The 18,355-nt window shown below is 34.5% G+C and overlaps 1 protein-coding gene and 1 long non-coding RNA gene across 2 annotated transcripts; both read left to right on the top strand.

The window, feature by feature from the left end:
• The first annotated feature begins 2,691 nt into the window (after positions 1-2,691).
• Positions 2,692-3,288, top strand: LOC127905705 (uncharacterized). The gene is made up of 3 exons (XR_008060006.1): positions 2,692-2,819; positions 2,909-2,985; positions 3,224-3,288. It is a non-coding gene; the product is annotated as an uncharacterized LOC127905705 (long non-coding RNA).
• An 11,874-nt stretch (positions 3,289-15,162) lies between these two features.
• Positions 15,163-17,936, top strand: LOC18101774 (uncharacterized). The gene is made up of 2 exons (XM_006380048.3): positions 15,163-17,192; positions 17,282-17,936. The coding sequence occupies exon 1, from the start codon at positions 15,328-15,330 to the stop codon at positions 17,134-17,136; it is 1,809 nt and encodes a 602-aa protein (XP_006380110.1). The 5' UTR covers positions 15,163-15,327; the 3' UTR covers positions 17,137-17,192; positions 17,282-17,936.
• The last annotated feature ends 419 nt before the right edge of the window (positions 17,937-18,355 follow it).

Here is an 18,355-nt window from a genome sequence, read left to right as displayed (position 1 = left end):
CCTCCTTGCGATTTACGAGTCGCAAACCCTTGAAAAACTAAGGGGAAAATGAGCTTTTAAAGCACATGGAACTTCCTTGGGTTTCTATCCTAATAAATTTAGTTTGAATCAAAACCTAGAAAACTGATGGGATTAGAAAACATCAACACCATAGCAATTATAAGACAAACCAAATACTAAGCAGCTTACCTTAGGTATGGCGTACTAGGGGTGCTAATACCTTCCCTTTACACAACCAGTCCCTTGCCTTAGAATCTCTGAAAGACCAGTTAGGTTTCCTAGTGACCATAATACTAGGTGGCGACTCCTTTACACAAAAAGACCCCGAAATCAATCGATGGTCGCCGCGACGCCGCGCTCCGCCGCGAGGGTGCGACAGTTAGGTTGGACACCTTCTCCTTAATTAGGTTTCTAGGATAACCAATGTTGTTGTTGTCCCCTTTGGCCCTGCGCGGCCAGTTGGTTTTCAATGTTTAGGTTGGCCTTGTTGATGCTGGTCATGTTGTAATTTTTGTTAGCTAGGAACCTGTTCACTTAGGTTGTATATTTGGAATTATTAGTTTTCCAGTATGGTTACTTTAATCTTAATACATACTTACATTTTAATAAAAGAAAAACGAAAAGAGAGAAGCAAGTCTGTTTTAGTAGCTTGAAAAAATGTTTGTTTGCCCTAACATGAGAGTGGTTTGGGCTTTTTTGACATCAAAGCTAGTCTTAATACATACTTACATTTTAGTAAAAGAAAACAGAAAGAGAGAAGCAAGTCTGTTTCAGTAGCTTGGAAAAATATTTGTTTGCCCTAACATGAGAGTGGTTTGGGCTTTTTTGACATCAAAGCTAGAATCAACTGTTTTATTGCCTAACAACTATGGAGCATACACCTCAGATCTGATTCTACTTGGATTAGATGGGTGTATCATTACTACCTGCAACATCACATTATATGGAATGCTCCTCTTCAAAGAACCTCATCATTGTTGTGGAAATCTATTCTTATTATAAGAAATCAGCTTCTAGGGGATTGTGGAGGGCATACAGAAGCAGTTTCCATGATGATGAGAAGTTGGGAAATCAGTAGTGGGCCTTTCCCTGCTCATGTTTATGAATACCTCATATTTAAAGGTATCTCTTTGTCCTGGGAGAACATAGTTTGGGAACACTCACTACTAAAAACAGGGGCTATTAGCATCTGAATTTAGCAACGGAATTATCCATTGCTAAATTCAGTAACTGATTTGCAACTGGATTAAACATATATTATTTTTTTAATATTAGCAACAGACTTTAGCAACGGAAAATCCGTTGCTAAAGACATCGTAAAGTTTGCAACGGATAATCCGTTGCTAATTGAAAAAATAATTATTTAAATCTTAATATAAAACTAAAATCATAGAAACCGTTGATTACTTTTGATAAGATAACATCTCAACCGTTGAATTTCTATCCATTGCTTTCTACGTACACCTGCAGGACTCCCCCCCACCCCCACACGCTTAGAAACGAAAACAAAAAACAACAAAACCAGCAGCTGAAAATTAATTAACTTCCCATCTTCTTCGTCCCTAATAACATGCATAGTTGTAGAAAAATCACCCTCTCTTCATCGATTTGATTTTCCTTTGTCCCAAACTTTTCATCTTCTTCTCATTCGTCTTCAACATCCCTAATTTTTTTTCTTCATCTTCTTCTCCTTCATCTTAACAGTTTAAATCTTTCTCTGTAAACCACCAAAAACACAGACCCATGGCAACATCGCACCAGACCCATCATAATCACCAACGAACATCCTGATTTACCCCTTCTCTTTGTAAACGGGTTGGGTTTTGCACTATTTTCTTCAATAATTCAGGTAATTAATTTATGATTTATATTTTTCTATGTTGAAATTTAACTTACACTAAACATGTTTAACCGAACTTTTCAATCTCAGGTGTTATTCTGTCGTGTAGATGCATCCCGTTCACCTATAACTCAAGAACACATGTACTATTTTTTTTATCGATACTTTGAATAATGGTTTTATGCTATTAATTCGATAATATAAGGGTTTATGAAATGTTTTTACCATGATCTATAACCTAATTATGCATGTTTAATTGAAAATTTATGAAAACCCCCAATTTAATTTTTAGGGTTACGGTTCACAAATTGAGTGATTTTAGGCAACTGGACCAATTATGCTGGTAATTCATGTGTCTGGAAGAGAGTGATTGATGGAAATTATGTGTCAGTTCAATTTCTTCACTTTCACAGAGGTGTTTCATGATGTTATAACTTGTTATCCTTCTGCTTCAACTTTTTAACTTGTGATGCTCTACTTCTATAAATTTTAAGTGTTACAGCAGCGTATGGATGCTGTTCAAATCTAGAGAGTCTAGCAACTGGTTAACCTGTGATGCTCTGCTTCTGTAGCAGTCCAAGTGTTTCTTTTTTTCTTGTTGTGATTTGATTGAGCATGCTTGTAGAGTTTTAGTGTTGCATTTTAGTCACAGCCAATCCAAATTACTAGGATGTGGTGGTTGCTGATTCATGTAGTTATTTTTTCAAAATATGCAATTATTAGATTTAGTTGCAAAACTTATACGCACTTATTTTCCTTGACAAAATTCAAATTTTGCGATCCTATTCATATTTCTAATATCATCTCATTTTCTGGAATAATCCACCTTTTATTTTGCTTTGTGTTATGCAGGAGAAACATGGAAAAATGGGTCGTTAGTGGGTATTTGTATATGGGTCTCTAATATGGAAAGCAGGCTTTAACTACGATGATCGTGTCGTTGGCTTCATCAAAGGATATCGCCGTGTATTTTACTAAGGTTTCTTTCTCTTACTCATACATACAAATATATTGGAGGGAGTATTTGTTAGTGAAATGTATTGGTGGATTTTTTTGTTCTGGTAATAGGCAGCACTGACCATAGAGGCACAACAGAGTATCCAGGAAGGAATGTGACTTTAGAACCTGCTAATGGGGAAGTCTGTGTGAGTTTTTTCAACATTTTTCTAGTGGTTTTGCAATTCTATTTGCTTTCAAAGGCTAGCTACGCAATAAGATGAACAAAATTGTTGACTCTCTTTCTAATAAACCAGTGAGAGTTGAGTTTGCCCATTGCCATTTAACATTTTGTTTTCAATTATGTTTCTTTCTGTGTTGTGGATAAAAAAATAATCATCAAATGATATGAGGGTTTTTTTTTGTTTTTATCCAGCGAGGTCATAGTGGGGAGTTGCATATAAGATTTCCAAGAAAGAAGATCAAGAAGTAGCTCTGACGGTATGGTTCTTTTGTTTTTTTTTTTATTTTGCGATCCTATTCATATTTCTAATATCATCTCATTTTCTGGAATAATCCACCTTTTATTTTGCTTTGTGTTTTGCAGGAGAAACCTCAACTATTTCAGTTTGTTCCAAATTAAAAGCAGGTACCATTTGTTCAGACCACATGGTATTAACAAAGTTGTATTTATTGTGATAGATTTATAATTCTGTTTTTATCTGATTTCTGCTCTCACAGGTCAAGGCAGCACACCAACTTCTCAAGACTATTCCACACAGCGATGGGAGCAGGAGGGTTGATGGAGTTCCTGTTTTTAGCAAACAAAATTTAGATATTACAGTAGCTACCAAAGACGGGATTAAGTGGTTTGTAGTGATTCTCTTGTATCAAAAAAAATAAATAAATAAAGTGGGGGTTTTGATAATGCATATTTAAATTTATTTTCCTTGTAGATTCTAGTTTTGGATGTTCATGTGAACATGATGCTGGTTATATTCAATTAACTTTTCATGGCATAGGACTGTTTTTTTTCTTTCCTTATTCAATGCTAGTTTGTATATAAAAAAATTAATTGAATGATTTTCTTTCATTAAATCTGATATTAAGTTTCTTTTTGGATGGAAATTATGAGACCAAAATGAAACCTGGAGATGACTAAATAATATATCAATTAACTACAAATTTATTTTGATTGTTGCTGTGAAGTCAGTAGTTCCTTGCTGTGAATTCTTGGTCCTATACTGCCTTCCTATTGATCTGACTTTTGGTTAGCTAGGTTTATTTACAGCTAAGTTATTTCTGATATGCTTTTTGTACCTTGTTGTTCTACTATTTGAACTAAAAGCATCGCATTGGAATTTCCTTTTATGCAAAGGCTCGGTTTTGTAGACAAATTATGTCCTAACCATACAGATTCCTATTAAGTTATAGGTTTTAAGAGATAATAATTAGAGTAAATTATAATTTAATCTATGCATTTTTTATGATTTTATAAGTTAGTCATTATGTTTTTGAAAACCATAAGATAGTTCCTTGTTATAAATTAAATGTTAGTTATTTTGAAATTTCAAAATGCATTTGTAATCTTGTTTAGGATTGAAAATTTTCAGGTTAGATCTTAGAAGAAAAAAAATTGTTATGAGAAGACAAGTGCCATAAAAATATAAAAAATTAACAGTTTAACTTGGATATTCTTTCTGTTTTTCATAGTTTAACTTAGATTTGTTTTAAAAACTAGCAATGGATATAGCTGGATGGGTTTAACATACTGTTTATGTTTTTTATTTTTCCAGCAATATGAATGCCTTTTGGATCACAATATAAACCAATAGAGTTGGCTAAGTCTGATTGGGTTGCAATAAGGAAATCTCCACCTTGGGCCATTGATTATTGGGGCTTAGGTAAGTCTATTTTTCTCTATTTTTAGATGGTTGCTTAATTATATTATGCTTAATTTGTCTGCTGGGCATGCCTATTCTAATCTCTTCAATTAATTGGAACTCTGCTTTTCATCGGGATAAGATAATGCATATTTAAATTTATTTTCCTTGTAGATCCTAGTTTTGGAGGTTTATGTGAACATGATGTTGGGATTATATTCAATTAACTTAATTTTCTGGGCATGGTATTGTCTTTTTTCTTTCTGCTTTTACATATTGCTTCCTGAAGTTCAGGAAACAGCACAGTATTAATTGGTGATGTGGTCTCTAATAACAAATAAATGTATTTAAAATGAATACCTCAAGGGCATTCAATAGCTTTGTCCTTTAATAAGATATATCATGAAAAGGTAAGTTAATTCATGTTTTTGGAATTTTTCCTCTTAAGAAGAATAAGAATAAGCCTCGGTCTTCTTTATCTAATTTCAAAACAATGAAGGCATTTAGAGGCCCAAATCCCATATCAATTATTTGGTTAGACAATATAAATCAATTACAAGGCAGTTTAGAACTTTGGATGGGTAGTTCAAAAAAAGCCATTTCATGTTTAAACCAACTTTAATTATTTTTAAGGCTGATTAATGGGTTGTCCAAAAACAAATAATTAATGCTTTTTGAAACTTATACTGCATTTTTTTTAGCGGCAAAACAAGCTATTGAGTAAAATCACCATGTTAAAATCATAATTCTCTAATTAAAATATAATATTATAGTGTTTATATATTAAAAAAATCTGAAATGAAATGAAATTAAATTAAAATAATAGTTTACTCTAATAATTAAAAAGGAAATGGATAAATAACAATATTGTTTAAATTTGGATTAAATTAATAACCTATTAGAATTCTTATATTTCAAATAAATTATTAAATCATGTAATTGAATTCAATTTTAATGCTTAAAATATATGTGAAAATGAATTCAATTAGAAAGCTTTACAAGATTTTTATGTTGAAGCTTGTTAATTAGTATCACCTCATTTTTTAACTCATTTAATCCTTGTCTAGAACTCCTTGACAGCCTCTTCACAGCAATTTCTTGTCCATCTTCTAGCTTACCCTAAAAGAAAATGTTTATAAAATACTAATTACATATAGCATAAAAAGTTTCCCTCTTACATGAAGCATAACTCTACTGTTTCAGTAGACTGCCAACAAAATCTGTCAATTACTAATGTCTTATGTTAGAATTGTTGTAGAGTTTTAAGGTTATTAAATAAAATTGCCAACTGGAACAGCAGTGACCTTAAATAGCAGCCCAATAAATCTTAAGAACATGACCCATGAACTCTAAAAGTAATAATTTCTTGGCTATATAGATGTGTGAGCTGGACAAATAATTAAAGTTTGTTTATGTGGTACATATTTTATTTTAAATGATTGTTTAAGTACTAGTAGTTAAAGAAGTATGTTTATTTCTAAAAATGCTTATTAGTGTTATCATGTTAATTAGATTAACATGGATGATCGATCGTGGATGTATCGTCGTCTTATGGATGGTCGCCTTCGTCCTGTATACATTACAGGTGTTAGAAGATTTATCAATTTTGCCTTTTCAATTGATAAAAATATATCCGGGGGAAAAATTATATGTCCTTGTATGAGGTGCAAAAATCAAAAGTTTTTAAAGGAAGATGATGTTTGTAAGCATCTATTGACAAAAGGTTTTTTACCTTGTTATGAAAATTGGACTGTACATGGAGAGCCTTATGTCGCAGAACCAATATTGGCTGGACCTTCATCGGTTGGAATTAGTCATGTTGTGAATTATGTTTGTCTAGAAAATCCATATAGGAATCTGGTTATGGATGCAATGGGGGTTGGTGATGCATACTCTAATGATAATGTGTCTAGTCCTGTGGTAACAGAGGAACTTCCAAATCCGGAGGCAACTAATTTTTTTAAGCTTTTGAAAGCTGCGGAGGAGCCTTGGTGGGATGGGTGTACCAAGCAATCCAAATTATTTGTTTGTGTACAATTGCTTACTATGAAGTCAACTTTAAATTTGACTCAGATTGCCTTCAACAAGTTTATTGATTTTACAAAAAGTTGCATGCCTAATGATGAAAATTTAGTATCCAATTTTTATGATGCCAAGAAATTTATGCGGCCAATTGGACTTGGTTATGATAAATATGATGTGTGTCCTAATTACTGTATGCTATACTATGGGGTAGATGTAATGAAAATAAATTATGATTTTTGTGGAAGTTCACAATACAAACCTAGAAATCCAACTAGTAAAGGTTCTAATAAGGCAGAGAAGCAACTCCGATACTTTCCCTTGACACCAAGGCTTCAGAGACTGTTCATGTCTCCATATCATGCCAAAGATATGACATGGCATCATTTTCATAAGTCAGATAATAGGGTTATGGTACACCCATCTGATGGGAAGGCATGAAAGGAGTTTAATCGTGTCCACTTAAGCTTTGCATCAGATCCGAGAAATATTCGGTTAGGGTTATGCACTGATGGGTTTTGTCCATTTGACATGTCTTCAAATACATACTCTTGTTGGCCAGTAATTGTGACTGTTTATAATTTGCCTCCGTGGAAGTGCATGACTAGACCATTCATGTTTTTGACAATGATGATTTCTGGGCCAAAGAATCCGGGGAAAAAGCTTGATGTTTTCCTAAGACCTTTGATTGATGAGTTAAAAAATTTGTGGTCTGTTGGTGTTGAAACATATGATGTATAAAGAAAGGAAAATTTCCAATTAAGGGCAGCTTTGATGTGGACCATGAGTGATTTTCCAGCATATGGCATGTTATCGGGGTGGAGTACTCATGGAAATCTGTCTTGTCCTTATTGTATGGAGCATAGCAAGGCTTTTAGATTAAAAAATGGAGGGAAAACTACATTTTTTTATTGTCATCGACGATTTCTACCCATAAACCACCCATATAGATGTCAATCTGATAAGTTTTTGAAAGGAGTAATTGAAAGGCTCCCTCCTTTACCTCGTCCATCTGGTTTGGAAATGTTAAACGAAGTGTCCAAGTATACTGAGGGACGTAATGGAGGTTCATCATGTAATGATAAAATTCCTAGCTTTGGTGTTAAACACAATTGGGTGAAGAAGAGTATTTTCTGGGAGCTTCCATATTGGCATACAAATTTAATTCGTCATAATCTTGATGTCATGCATATTGAGAAAAATGTCTTTGACAATATTTTTTATACAGTAATGGATTGTCCTAATAGAAGCAAGGACAATTTAAAGGCTAGGTTGGATATTCAATTGTATTGTAAGAAGCCAAATTTACATTTGCAACAAGATACGAGTGGTCGGGTTTACAAACCTAAAGGCACTTATTGTCTACACAAGAAACAACAACAAGAAGTTTTGTCATGGATGAAGGAATTATCATTTCCTGATGGTTATGCTTCAAGCATTTCACGATGTGTGAAAGAGGCACAATGTAAGGTTTCGGGGATGAAGAGTCATGATTGTCATGTCTTCATTCAAAGACTTCTTCCAACCGCTTTCCGACCTTACTTACCTAGGCCACTGTGGGAGGCATTAACTGAACTGTCCGTATTTTTTCGAGATATTTGTTCAACAAATTTAAATGCCCAACACATGGAGTTAATGCAGATGAATATAATTGAAATAATTTGCAAACTTGAAAGGATTTTTCCTCCATCCTTCTTTGACTCAATGGAACACTTGACGATACATCTACTTTACGAGGCAAAAGTTGGTGGACCAGTTCAATATCGATGGATGTATCCATTTGAACGGTATGTTTTCATACTATGTTAATTTTATTCCCTTTTTATTTTAAAAAATAAACTAATTGACATAAATGATATAGGTATATGTTTTATTTGAAGAAGAAAGTGACCAATAAAGCTAAAGTTGAGGGTTCCATATGTGAAGCATACTTGATTGATGAAATTACCAATTTTGCATCTCATTATTTTGGTGATGACGTGCAAACAACTTGGAATCGAGTTCCACGGAATGATGATGGTAGCCTTAAAAGTCTAGATGGATGTCTCTCTATTTTTTCCTATCCAGGAAAAAATTATCCCAAAGATTTTATAGAAGACAGTTGTCACATGATGAAATGCAAATTGCGCATAACTATGTGATATTCAATTGTCAAGAACTGAAGCCTTATTTAGAGTAAGATGAAATATTATTTTGTACTTAAATTTTTAATAATTTATTATTAACTTTAACATTTTAAAATTTTAGGCAATGTCGTCAAGAGCTAAAGTCACAACAACCACATGAGAGGGATGTTGAAATTGAAAAATTATGCGAAGAGATCTTTCCAAATTTGTTAAAAAATAATGTAAGTATTTTAATAAAATTAATTTATATTTTATGTCAATTAGTTACTTTAAAAATATTACTAATCTCTTTTAAATCACTATTTCTTATGAAGTTAACTATTATGCTAGGTGGAATACCAATCTAACGGAATTGAAAATCAACTCTTTGGACTTGCTATGGGCCCTTCAACTTCAGTGAAATGTTATAATGGGTATTATGTGAATGGTTTTAAATTTCATACTGAACGTTATGGTCGTTTTAAAAAGACAATGAATAGTGGAGTTTGTGTGAAAGGAAGTTGCTATGATGATAATGAACGTGATTATTATGGAATGCTTAAAGAAGTTGTTCGGCTAAAATACTTGGGGAGTAAGTGCAAGTTATTTATGTTTAAATGTAATTGGTATGATACAAAACGAGGGATTAGAGTGCATCGTTCAAATGGTTTGGTTGAAATCAAGCATACATCTCGACTACACGAAAATGAAGATTTTGTGTTAGCACAACAATGTCAATAAGTCTACTATACATATCCACTTGGTAATAAATCCTCTGAATGGTGGACGATTATTAAGACAACTGCTAGAAGTCGTTATAATGTTGACATGGGTGAATTTATTAAAGATGCCAACAATGTGAGATCATTTGATGTTGATCAATCAGATGAGATTTCTCAACCATGTCGTGTCCTTCCTACTCAAACACTTAATGATCCAAATATACTTGTTGAATCATCTTATTATGAAGAAATCGGTCAACATGAATTGCTTCAACTTGACATAAATTGGGGAAACGAAGATGAAGATGAAGATGAAGATGAAGAAGAAGTTGATGGTGATGGTGATGGTGATGGTGATGGTGATGATTGTTGTGGTGGTGGTGGTGATGATGACGACAACATGGTTTTGTGTGATGATGATGACATGGTTAGGAGTGATGATAATAATGAGTAGCACAAGTTAATTATATTTTGTAGTATATGTAATGAATTATCTTTATTATATGTATGGATGATTTCATATTATTTCCTCATATTACTTGACAATGTTTAGGCTTTCAATGTTTTTTCTTTATTATTTCATTCAAGTGTGTGTTATGGATCACATTACATATATCATTTTCATTGACCTTTGAAACCATTTCTAACCTTTCAAGTATCAATCTTTAAATTGTGATTCTGATGTTATAGTTTATTTTGTGATTTGTCTTCTTGCTGATAGATGCTGAAGCATGAATGAAAGGGTTCTTCCTACTCGATGTTTTTATTTATAGGAAAAAACATTAAGGTAAGCATACTCATAATTTTGATTTCTGCTTAATTAATTATTTGGATTTTTATTTTTATTATTGTTTGTGTTAATTGGCTTTTGATAATTTAAACTTCATGACTGATTTTTATTATTGCAAGGAATGCTTAATGAAATGGTCTTGATGTTAGTTATATATTTGTTTTTGTTACAGTAATTATTTTATTTGATGTATAATATTTTTCGAAGTGATGGCTATTAAGTGGACAATCCATACTGATTTTGAACATCATAAACTGGATATTGTTTGTAATGAAGCTGCACTTACAAAAATACATCTCATATATTGTTTGTTTTCATTCTAGTTATGGCAGTCTTGGGAAAATATCTGTGAATTTTTTGTTCCTGATAGTTTAACTATGAGCTAATTTATTGTTATGCTATATATATTCATATGATAATGTATATATTTTTTCTGGTTTTTAGCATGCCTCGACGAGGATCCATATTAGATTATAGGAGTGACGGGTCCACTTCAAGGAGTGACAGGTCCACTTCATCCAAATCATTTCAAACTACATCAAGGCATAATAACAAAGGATCCACATTTCATCAACCTGTGTATCAGAACGCAAATGAGGATTACATACCTACTTTGGGGAGTACACATCCTCCTTAACATGATTATGGGAGGGCTGAAGCATATCAATATTGTGAGGGCTTTCGCTTCCAAGATTTGCTTCAAACTCAAGGAGGTTTCTCTCGAGATAACCAACTTGTTTATGCTGGACATAATTCATATAGGAGTTATGAGAGAGTTGATGGTGATGATGGTGATGTGAACATTAGAGATGAAGATGAGGGAGACGGTAGTAATGAGAGAGGTGTATGTGATGAGGATGAAGATGGTCTTCCATCAAACCACGGTTCAACATCTTCTCCATACAATTATGATCAAAGTGTTAAAAGGAAGGGTTTTGACACACCAATAGATCCAATTACAAAAAAAAAAAGAGCTTTGTTTGTATGGAACAACAGAGTAAGTTCAAACTTTTAAAAACTAACTTATTAAGGTTATATTTTCAGGTATGAAAAAAATTACTTATTATTGTGTAATTATTTGTTTAATATAAGTTTGTTATTATTTATTTTCAGGTTCAATAACGCATCGTGTGGACGTGCAATCAGAGATATTTTGAGGTCCAATTTTAAGGGAGCATGGCACTCTTGGGAAAAAGTAGATTCAATGTGCAGGGATGAACTCTTTAAAGAGTTTAAGGTAAGAACCAACACTAATTGCCATATTCTTTTCAATTTTGATCACTTTAATGTAGTATTATGAAAATTATCAACTGAATAGCTATAGAAGTGTGCTGGTAATTGTCTTGTTATTTGTAACCATAAATTATTAACTGAATAGCAGGGACTGATTTGTGTTATAATTTGTTCTTATTTCTTGTTTATTCTTTAATATCATTTAATTTCTTTAGTTATTACATCATCTTGCAAATTCTGAACAAGATAACACAATATGAATAATTATTTATATACTTTGAAATTTTGTGCACTCTTTTTACTTGGTATATATATTATTTGGTAGAAAAAATATTCCTTTCCTGAGGAAGATGAGTCGATTGTTCGTAATATTTGGGAAGATAAGGCTAGGATAGCTTTGAATCAACAATTGACACGAGCTCGCAAGAAAGCCATGTCAAAAGAAAACACTACAAATATTATAGATTGCCTTGATAAAGGTCCTGCTTGGATAAACAATGATGACTGGAATCAAATGATTAAAGATGTTTGGTCCACCCCTGAATTTCAAAGGAGGTCTGAATCTGCTAGGAGGAATCGATTAACCAAAACAGATGGCAAAATAAGCACTCATTCTGGAGGAACAGTGTCATTTGCATCATATCGAGCTAACATGGTAATGATTTTTTTTTATATGCTTAAGATAATGAATTAAAATTTGTATATTTATGTTTTATAATATTTATTAATCTTGAAAGCAAGAGGAAGCTGGTGGAAAAGAACCTCCATGGGATGATGTCTTTTCAGCTTTGCATCAAAGTACTAAGCAGTCTGGTAGCTTCGTCGACAATAAGTCTAAAAAAGTGGTTGTATTTATTTTTATTTGATTATTTCTTAATATAACTTAAGTATTATTTAACATTCAAATGAATTTATTGTTGCATGTATTTTATTTGTAGGAAAATTATAAAATGGAGATGATTTCAAAGTATGGAACTAATCGGGAAAATCATCCTTCATTTGATGGAGCAGCTTGGTGTGTGGCTTCAGGAGGAGTTTCAAAGGCTAGGGTATATGGTGCACCTCGTATGCCAAAATCTATAGTTAGTACAAGCTCTTCATCACATTCCTACTCGGTGGAGTCATCATATCCCAGTTCATCGTATCGAGCATTGCAAAAGGAGATAAAGAATAAAGAAGAGGAGATAAAGAAAAAAGATGATTTTATTCTTGAAATGAAACGGCAGATGGATTCCATGAAAGAATATCTTGTGAATAATCTTGGATACCATGGTGGGACATCAAATATTGGCCAGGTATGCCACCACCTTTGACCCCATCAATGTCGCCACCTATGGCTCCCCAGATAATGACACCTATGGGTCCCACATCTCAACCAATTTATCGACCTACACCTCGACCACTATATCCTGATCAATCTTGTGTCGATCCACAATATCATGGTTCGTCTTCGCAACCAGTACCATGATTGTATCTTTTGTTGTTTTTTTTTTTTTGTATTTCGACTTAATTGTGTTAATGTAAGTTTAACTAAATTTTTATAATATAAATATTATTTTTATTCCATTTTGTATTAGTGATGCAATTATTTTTAATATTAATTTATGTTGGTTATATATATTCTACAACTTTTAAAATATCCATAAATAATTAATTAAATAAATTAAAAGCCATTTTAATAAATAAATAAAAATTAATTTATTAAAAATAATATACTCAGCAACGGATTTTCCGTTGCTGATTGTAAATAATTCACCAATCAGCAACGAACAATCCGTTGCTGATTCACAAAAATAGTAACGGATTATCCGTTGCTGGTTTTTAGCATCGGATTATCCGTTGCTAATTGTAAGTAACGGAATTTCCGTTGCTGCGAAATCAGCAACGGATAAATCCGTTGCTAAAAAATCAGCAACGATAAATCTGCATCTAATATTTGTCGTTGCTGATTTCATTGCTAAATTGTTTTAGTAATGGATTTTAGTATTATTTGTAACGGAGCTATAGTTTTTAGTAGTGACTGGTGCTTACCAAGGCACAGTTTCATTTTATGGTTGGCTACGTTTTATTGATGAAACTTGCTGTGTGTTCTGCCGAGATCATGAGGAAAACAAAGTCATCTATTTTTCGCCTGCAACTGGACATCTCTCTTGTGGAGGAAGATAAAATCTTGCTACGGATAAACAGGAGCATGACTACCCTGAACAGTGCAACCAGAGGATCAAACTCAAGGCAGAAGAACATTGAAGCCAGGATGCGAAGGGTTTCTCAAAGCATCACGGTTTATTTGATATGGGAAGAAAAAACAAAAGAATCTTCGATAACACTCGTACTCTGGTAGAACCTATCTTTCGCAAATTTCAAGTGTTATTTTACATGATCTTGCATTTCCACGAGAACAACCACTTTATTATCAATGTTGGTTGACTGAAAAGGACTTGGATGGTTCGGTAGATGCCTGTCATGCTGCCATTTGGTACTGTTGTTTTCATGCTTTTGCTGATGCAGATTTAGTCATACGAAGTTCATGTGTGTTGTTTTTTTTTCTCCTCTGGTCCTCCTCGACCTCTTTGATGCCACCTTTCTGGCCTTGCTGTTCCTGCCATAAGTTCCATCTCTTGTTGTTTGCCTGTTATGCCTAATCTCCCCCCTGTTACTGCTGGTATCCAGACTATCTTGGTTCTGGTTTCTTGGGCAACTGCTGCTGGTTTGGCTCCTGGACAAATGGCTTTGGCTCTTTCTTTGGCTGAGTTTTGTTGCTTGCTGCTATGGATGGAATTGCTGGCTGGAGGCATTTGCTGGTTCTACTTTTGGTTACTCCTATCCTTCCAATGCAGCTTGAGTAGGGGACGTTGTTTCTCCTTTGCCTGGCAAGTCCATGATGTGGGGTCATGATGCTCTCCGATCTGCTATGCTCGTGCTGTTTTTTCTGCTAATCTGCTGATTAATTTTGAAGGATGGTTAACTACAGCACCTACTACTCTCTAGGTTCCCTGGTAAACCATTTCTGTTTTTCAAGATATAGTCCTTCCTCTTTGTGTGGGATTTTCGTTCCTCTTGGTTGCTATTTGTAAATTCTTGTTGCTGTTATTTTATTATGGGCTGGTGGTTTTTTTTTATAAAAATAATGGATAGGCTAAGTGTGTGTTTGAAAGTGTAATTTTTTAAAATATTTTTATTTAAAAATATATTAAAATAATTTTTTTTTATTTTTAAAAATTATTTTTAATATTAACGCATTAAAACAATTCAAAAATACTAAAATAATATTAATTTTAAATAAATAAATAATTTAAAATTTTTAAAAACATCGTGTTACTAGAAATTGTTTAGTAGTGTGGTTGCGGTTGCTTTTCAAATAACTTTTCATGCCAAAATGCATATCAATGATATTTTTTTATTTTTTAAAAATTATTTTTAACATTAACACATTAAATAAAATAATTTAAAAATACTAAAAACATATTAATTTAAAGTTAATAAAAAAATAAAAAATATTTAAATTTTTTTAAAAATATTTTTTTAAAAATATTTTTATTTAAATTTGTTTATCTAATCCCTTCTGTTTGCGATCTTTATCACTTTTTCTTTCTCTCGTGATTGTACTTTACTGTATATAAACTCGATGGGATTCCAGTCTAGTTACTTTTATTAAAAAAAGAGAAAAGCTAGAGAGAGAAGCTCTCCTTTCCTCCTGGAAATCACTTCCCTCACGATGGCGCCGTTTGAAATTTGAATTTGCTATGCTACTGTAGCTCTTTCCCCATCTTTACGTCTACACGTTCTCCTCCTCTCCATGGCCAAAAGCAAAAAGAAATCTTTGTCTCTCAACTCACGCGGTACCCTTTCACGGAAGCAGGAGACATCCCAAACAGATCTGCACAATAAAATAGTTCTGGCTTTGGAAGCGCCTCCTGCTTCATGTGGCCCTACCAGATCTACCCGTTTTGAAGAAAATCCTTCTATTAAAGCCTTAGCTGGTGGGTCCGGTCCTGGTAAATACTTAATTTACGCTGAAGATGGTTCTGGTGCTTGCGGGGCTGCTAGTACTACTGCTGAAGATCATGTCGCCATCGAAGATTGCTCTGATGGTGAAGCTTGCGATGCTGACCAGGTTGACTACCCTGCCTTGGAGGATGGTTTTGGATCTGGTTCAAAATTCTTCCTCTCCCCCACTTCAAACTCTGGCCAGAGTGCGCCGACTTCAAACCCTCCCTGTGGCAAAGAAATCTCAGGTACGGGCGTACTCCATAAAGAGCCATCAACCTTGGAGGGTGGTCTTCATGCACACTCAGGTACCATAAAACCTCTTGAGCATGCTATAGGGAAGCGGCGTGATTTATTTACTTCCAATCGTAGTTGTGCTGACTGCCTAAAGTTAGTTCATTTTTCTGGATTAAATGCTGGTAAAACTTGCACTCTTCTGGATGAGGACTTCGATAGCAATTATGATGTATGGAAATCTTGTATTGTTGGATACGTAGCTGGTAAATTTCCTGGATTTAAGGCTTGCAATAACATTATTGCAAATACATGGTGCTGTGAAGCTAGTCTAACAATCCATGAGTCAGGCTGGCTGGTATATCGGTTTAACAATGTTAATGACAAACTTGAAGTCCTCAGTAACGGCCCTTACTTAGTTTATGACAGGCCCTTGATGTTGAAGCCTATGCCCGAATATTTTGATTTTGCACCTGATGAAATGACTAAGGTTCCGATTTGGGTGAAATTCCCAAACCTCCCTTTGGAATGCTGGTCTACAAAGTGTTTGTCCAAGATTGCTAGTATGCTTGGTAAACCTATTCAAAGTGACAAATTAACTGCTTCAATGTCTAGGTTATTCTTTGCTAGAGTTTTAATTGAGCTGGATTTATTAGTTGTGCTGCCTTCTTCAATCAATATTCTGTTGCTTAATGGAGCTACATTGGTCCAACCGGTGGTCTATGAAACTATGCCTAAATTTTGTAAGTTTTGCAAAATTCTTGGGCACACTACTGAGGCATGTTCTAAGGCCTCTACTGCTGATGGGTTGAGTAAACAGGGAGCAAAGGATGATGCCCCTAATGTGACTTCTAGACGTAGTAGAGTCCATGCTAGAGTGGGACAGGCTATTGTAAATGCAATGCAGGTTCTGGACCCCATGCAAGCTGAGGCTGAACTCACTGCAGGTTGTATTAAGACCACTACTTCTATTGGGGTGACTAATAAAGGAGCTAAGGGTGGTGAAGCTGCCAGCTGTGATGATGTTCACGCCAGCTTTGATCCTGATGCTGAGGTGCCGGCTATGGAGAACATTGGGAGAAAGGCAGCTGGGGTGCAGAGCTTGGACCCAATGCATGCTGAGGCCGAGGCAATGGCTGAAGAATGGGAAAAGAGCAAACGACAATACATGCCTCGCAGTAGGGGGCTATCTGCAGGTGGTGGCCCTCGTGCTAGCACTCAGAATTCCAAAGGCAAAGAAATAGCTGGCGGGTCTGTGGCCACGCCTAAGGCACGGGTTTTTGATGGATCTTCAGTAGGGGTGGCAACCAGTAATGAGACAAGAAGACTTTCCACTAGAGCATCTGGTAGTGGTAGGAAATATCCTACCACACCTACTCTGTAATGCATATCTATTGCTGGAATATCAGAGGGCTGAACAGCCCCCTGAAACAACATGAGGTTGCTAACCTCATGAAGAAAAATGGTATTGATGTCTGTTGTTTTTTAGAAACTAAGTTTGCCTTATACAAGCTTCAATTTATGCACAGGTTTCGGTTGAAAAATTGGAAGTTCCTCTCCAATTTGGATGTTGCACGCTATGCAAGAATTGTTGTGTTTTGGAATCCTGCCACTGTTGATATTGAGCTTCTTGCTGTCTCAGAACAAGGACTCCATGTTTCTATCAGGTGTTTAGTCAGCCACCTTGAGTTTGTCGCCACCTTTGTTTATGGTCTTAACACCATTACAGCTAGACGAGGTCTATGGAATGATTTGCGGCAATGGCTCCTGCAATGCCTTGGATTATCATGGGTGACTTCAACTCCATTCTCTCTCAGCAGGACAAGTATAATGGTGAACCTAAGCTGCTGCCTGATATGGTCTTATTATGGTCTCTTTTGCTTTGAACATGGTACTTGCTGCTGGGTTCAACGGTTGATGATTAGATGAATATGAGCTGTTATGGTGCTCCTTTCATCCCAGGTTTCTGTCTGTTGGTTTTCATCTAGTCTGCTGTGTACTGCTTGCTTGCTGTTGCAGCCCGATTGTTATGTGCTGTACTTTTGGGAAGTATATGACTCACTTCCTTCTTTTGTTGGTTAACTTCAGCACCTATTACACTTATAGGTTTCTTAGTTAACCAATTTCATCTGTGTTCCGTTACAATTTATCAATACAAGTCATTTCAAAAATATTAAATGGTAACTATTCACCTCGTGTGTTTGTTCTTACAAAATACGTAACACCCCTATCATGTGAATATATAGTTTTTTTTCAAAATGTGTGGTCGTGGAACGGATTTCCTTACGCACCTTGTTAGTGTGATATCCTTATTACAGCATAAGATAATTTCAAGTATTATAAGCAATTTAAAACATAGTAATAGATAATTAAAGCAATATTAACGTTTGCTTTTCATTCATGGCCTAAAAGAGTATACTTCTTTTATTTTTCTCATACTTGCGTAATATCGCCCTTATTATTGTCTATTATCGAGACTAATTACAATACTCGAACTCAATCATCCATCTTGGATGTTGTTAATCGAAATTAACTCTCAAACTCAACCTGATCATCAACCGAGGATGCTATTAGCCGAAGTTAATCATCTATCACAACCCGAC

The sequence above is a fragment of the Populus trichocarpa genome, chromosome 8 (genome assembly GCF_000002775.5).
Source record: "Populus trichocarpa isolate Nisqually-1 chromosome 8, P.trichocarpa_v4.1, whole genome shotgun sequence".
Taxonomy (NCBI): domain Eukaryota; kingdom Viridiplantae; phylum Streptophyta; class Magnoliopsida; order Malpighiales; family Salicaceae; genus Populus; species Populus trichocarpa.
Note: the sequence above shows the minus strand (reverse complement) of the source record. Positions and strands in the feature narration are given on the sequence as shown.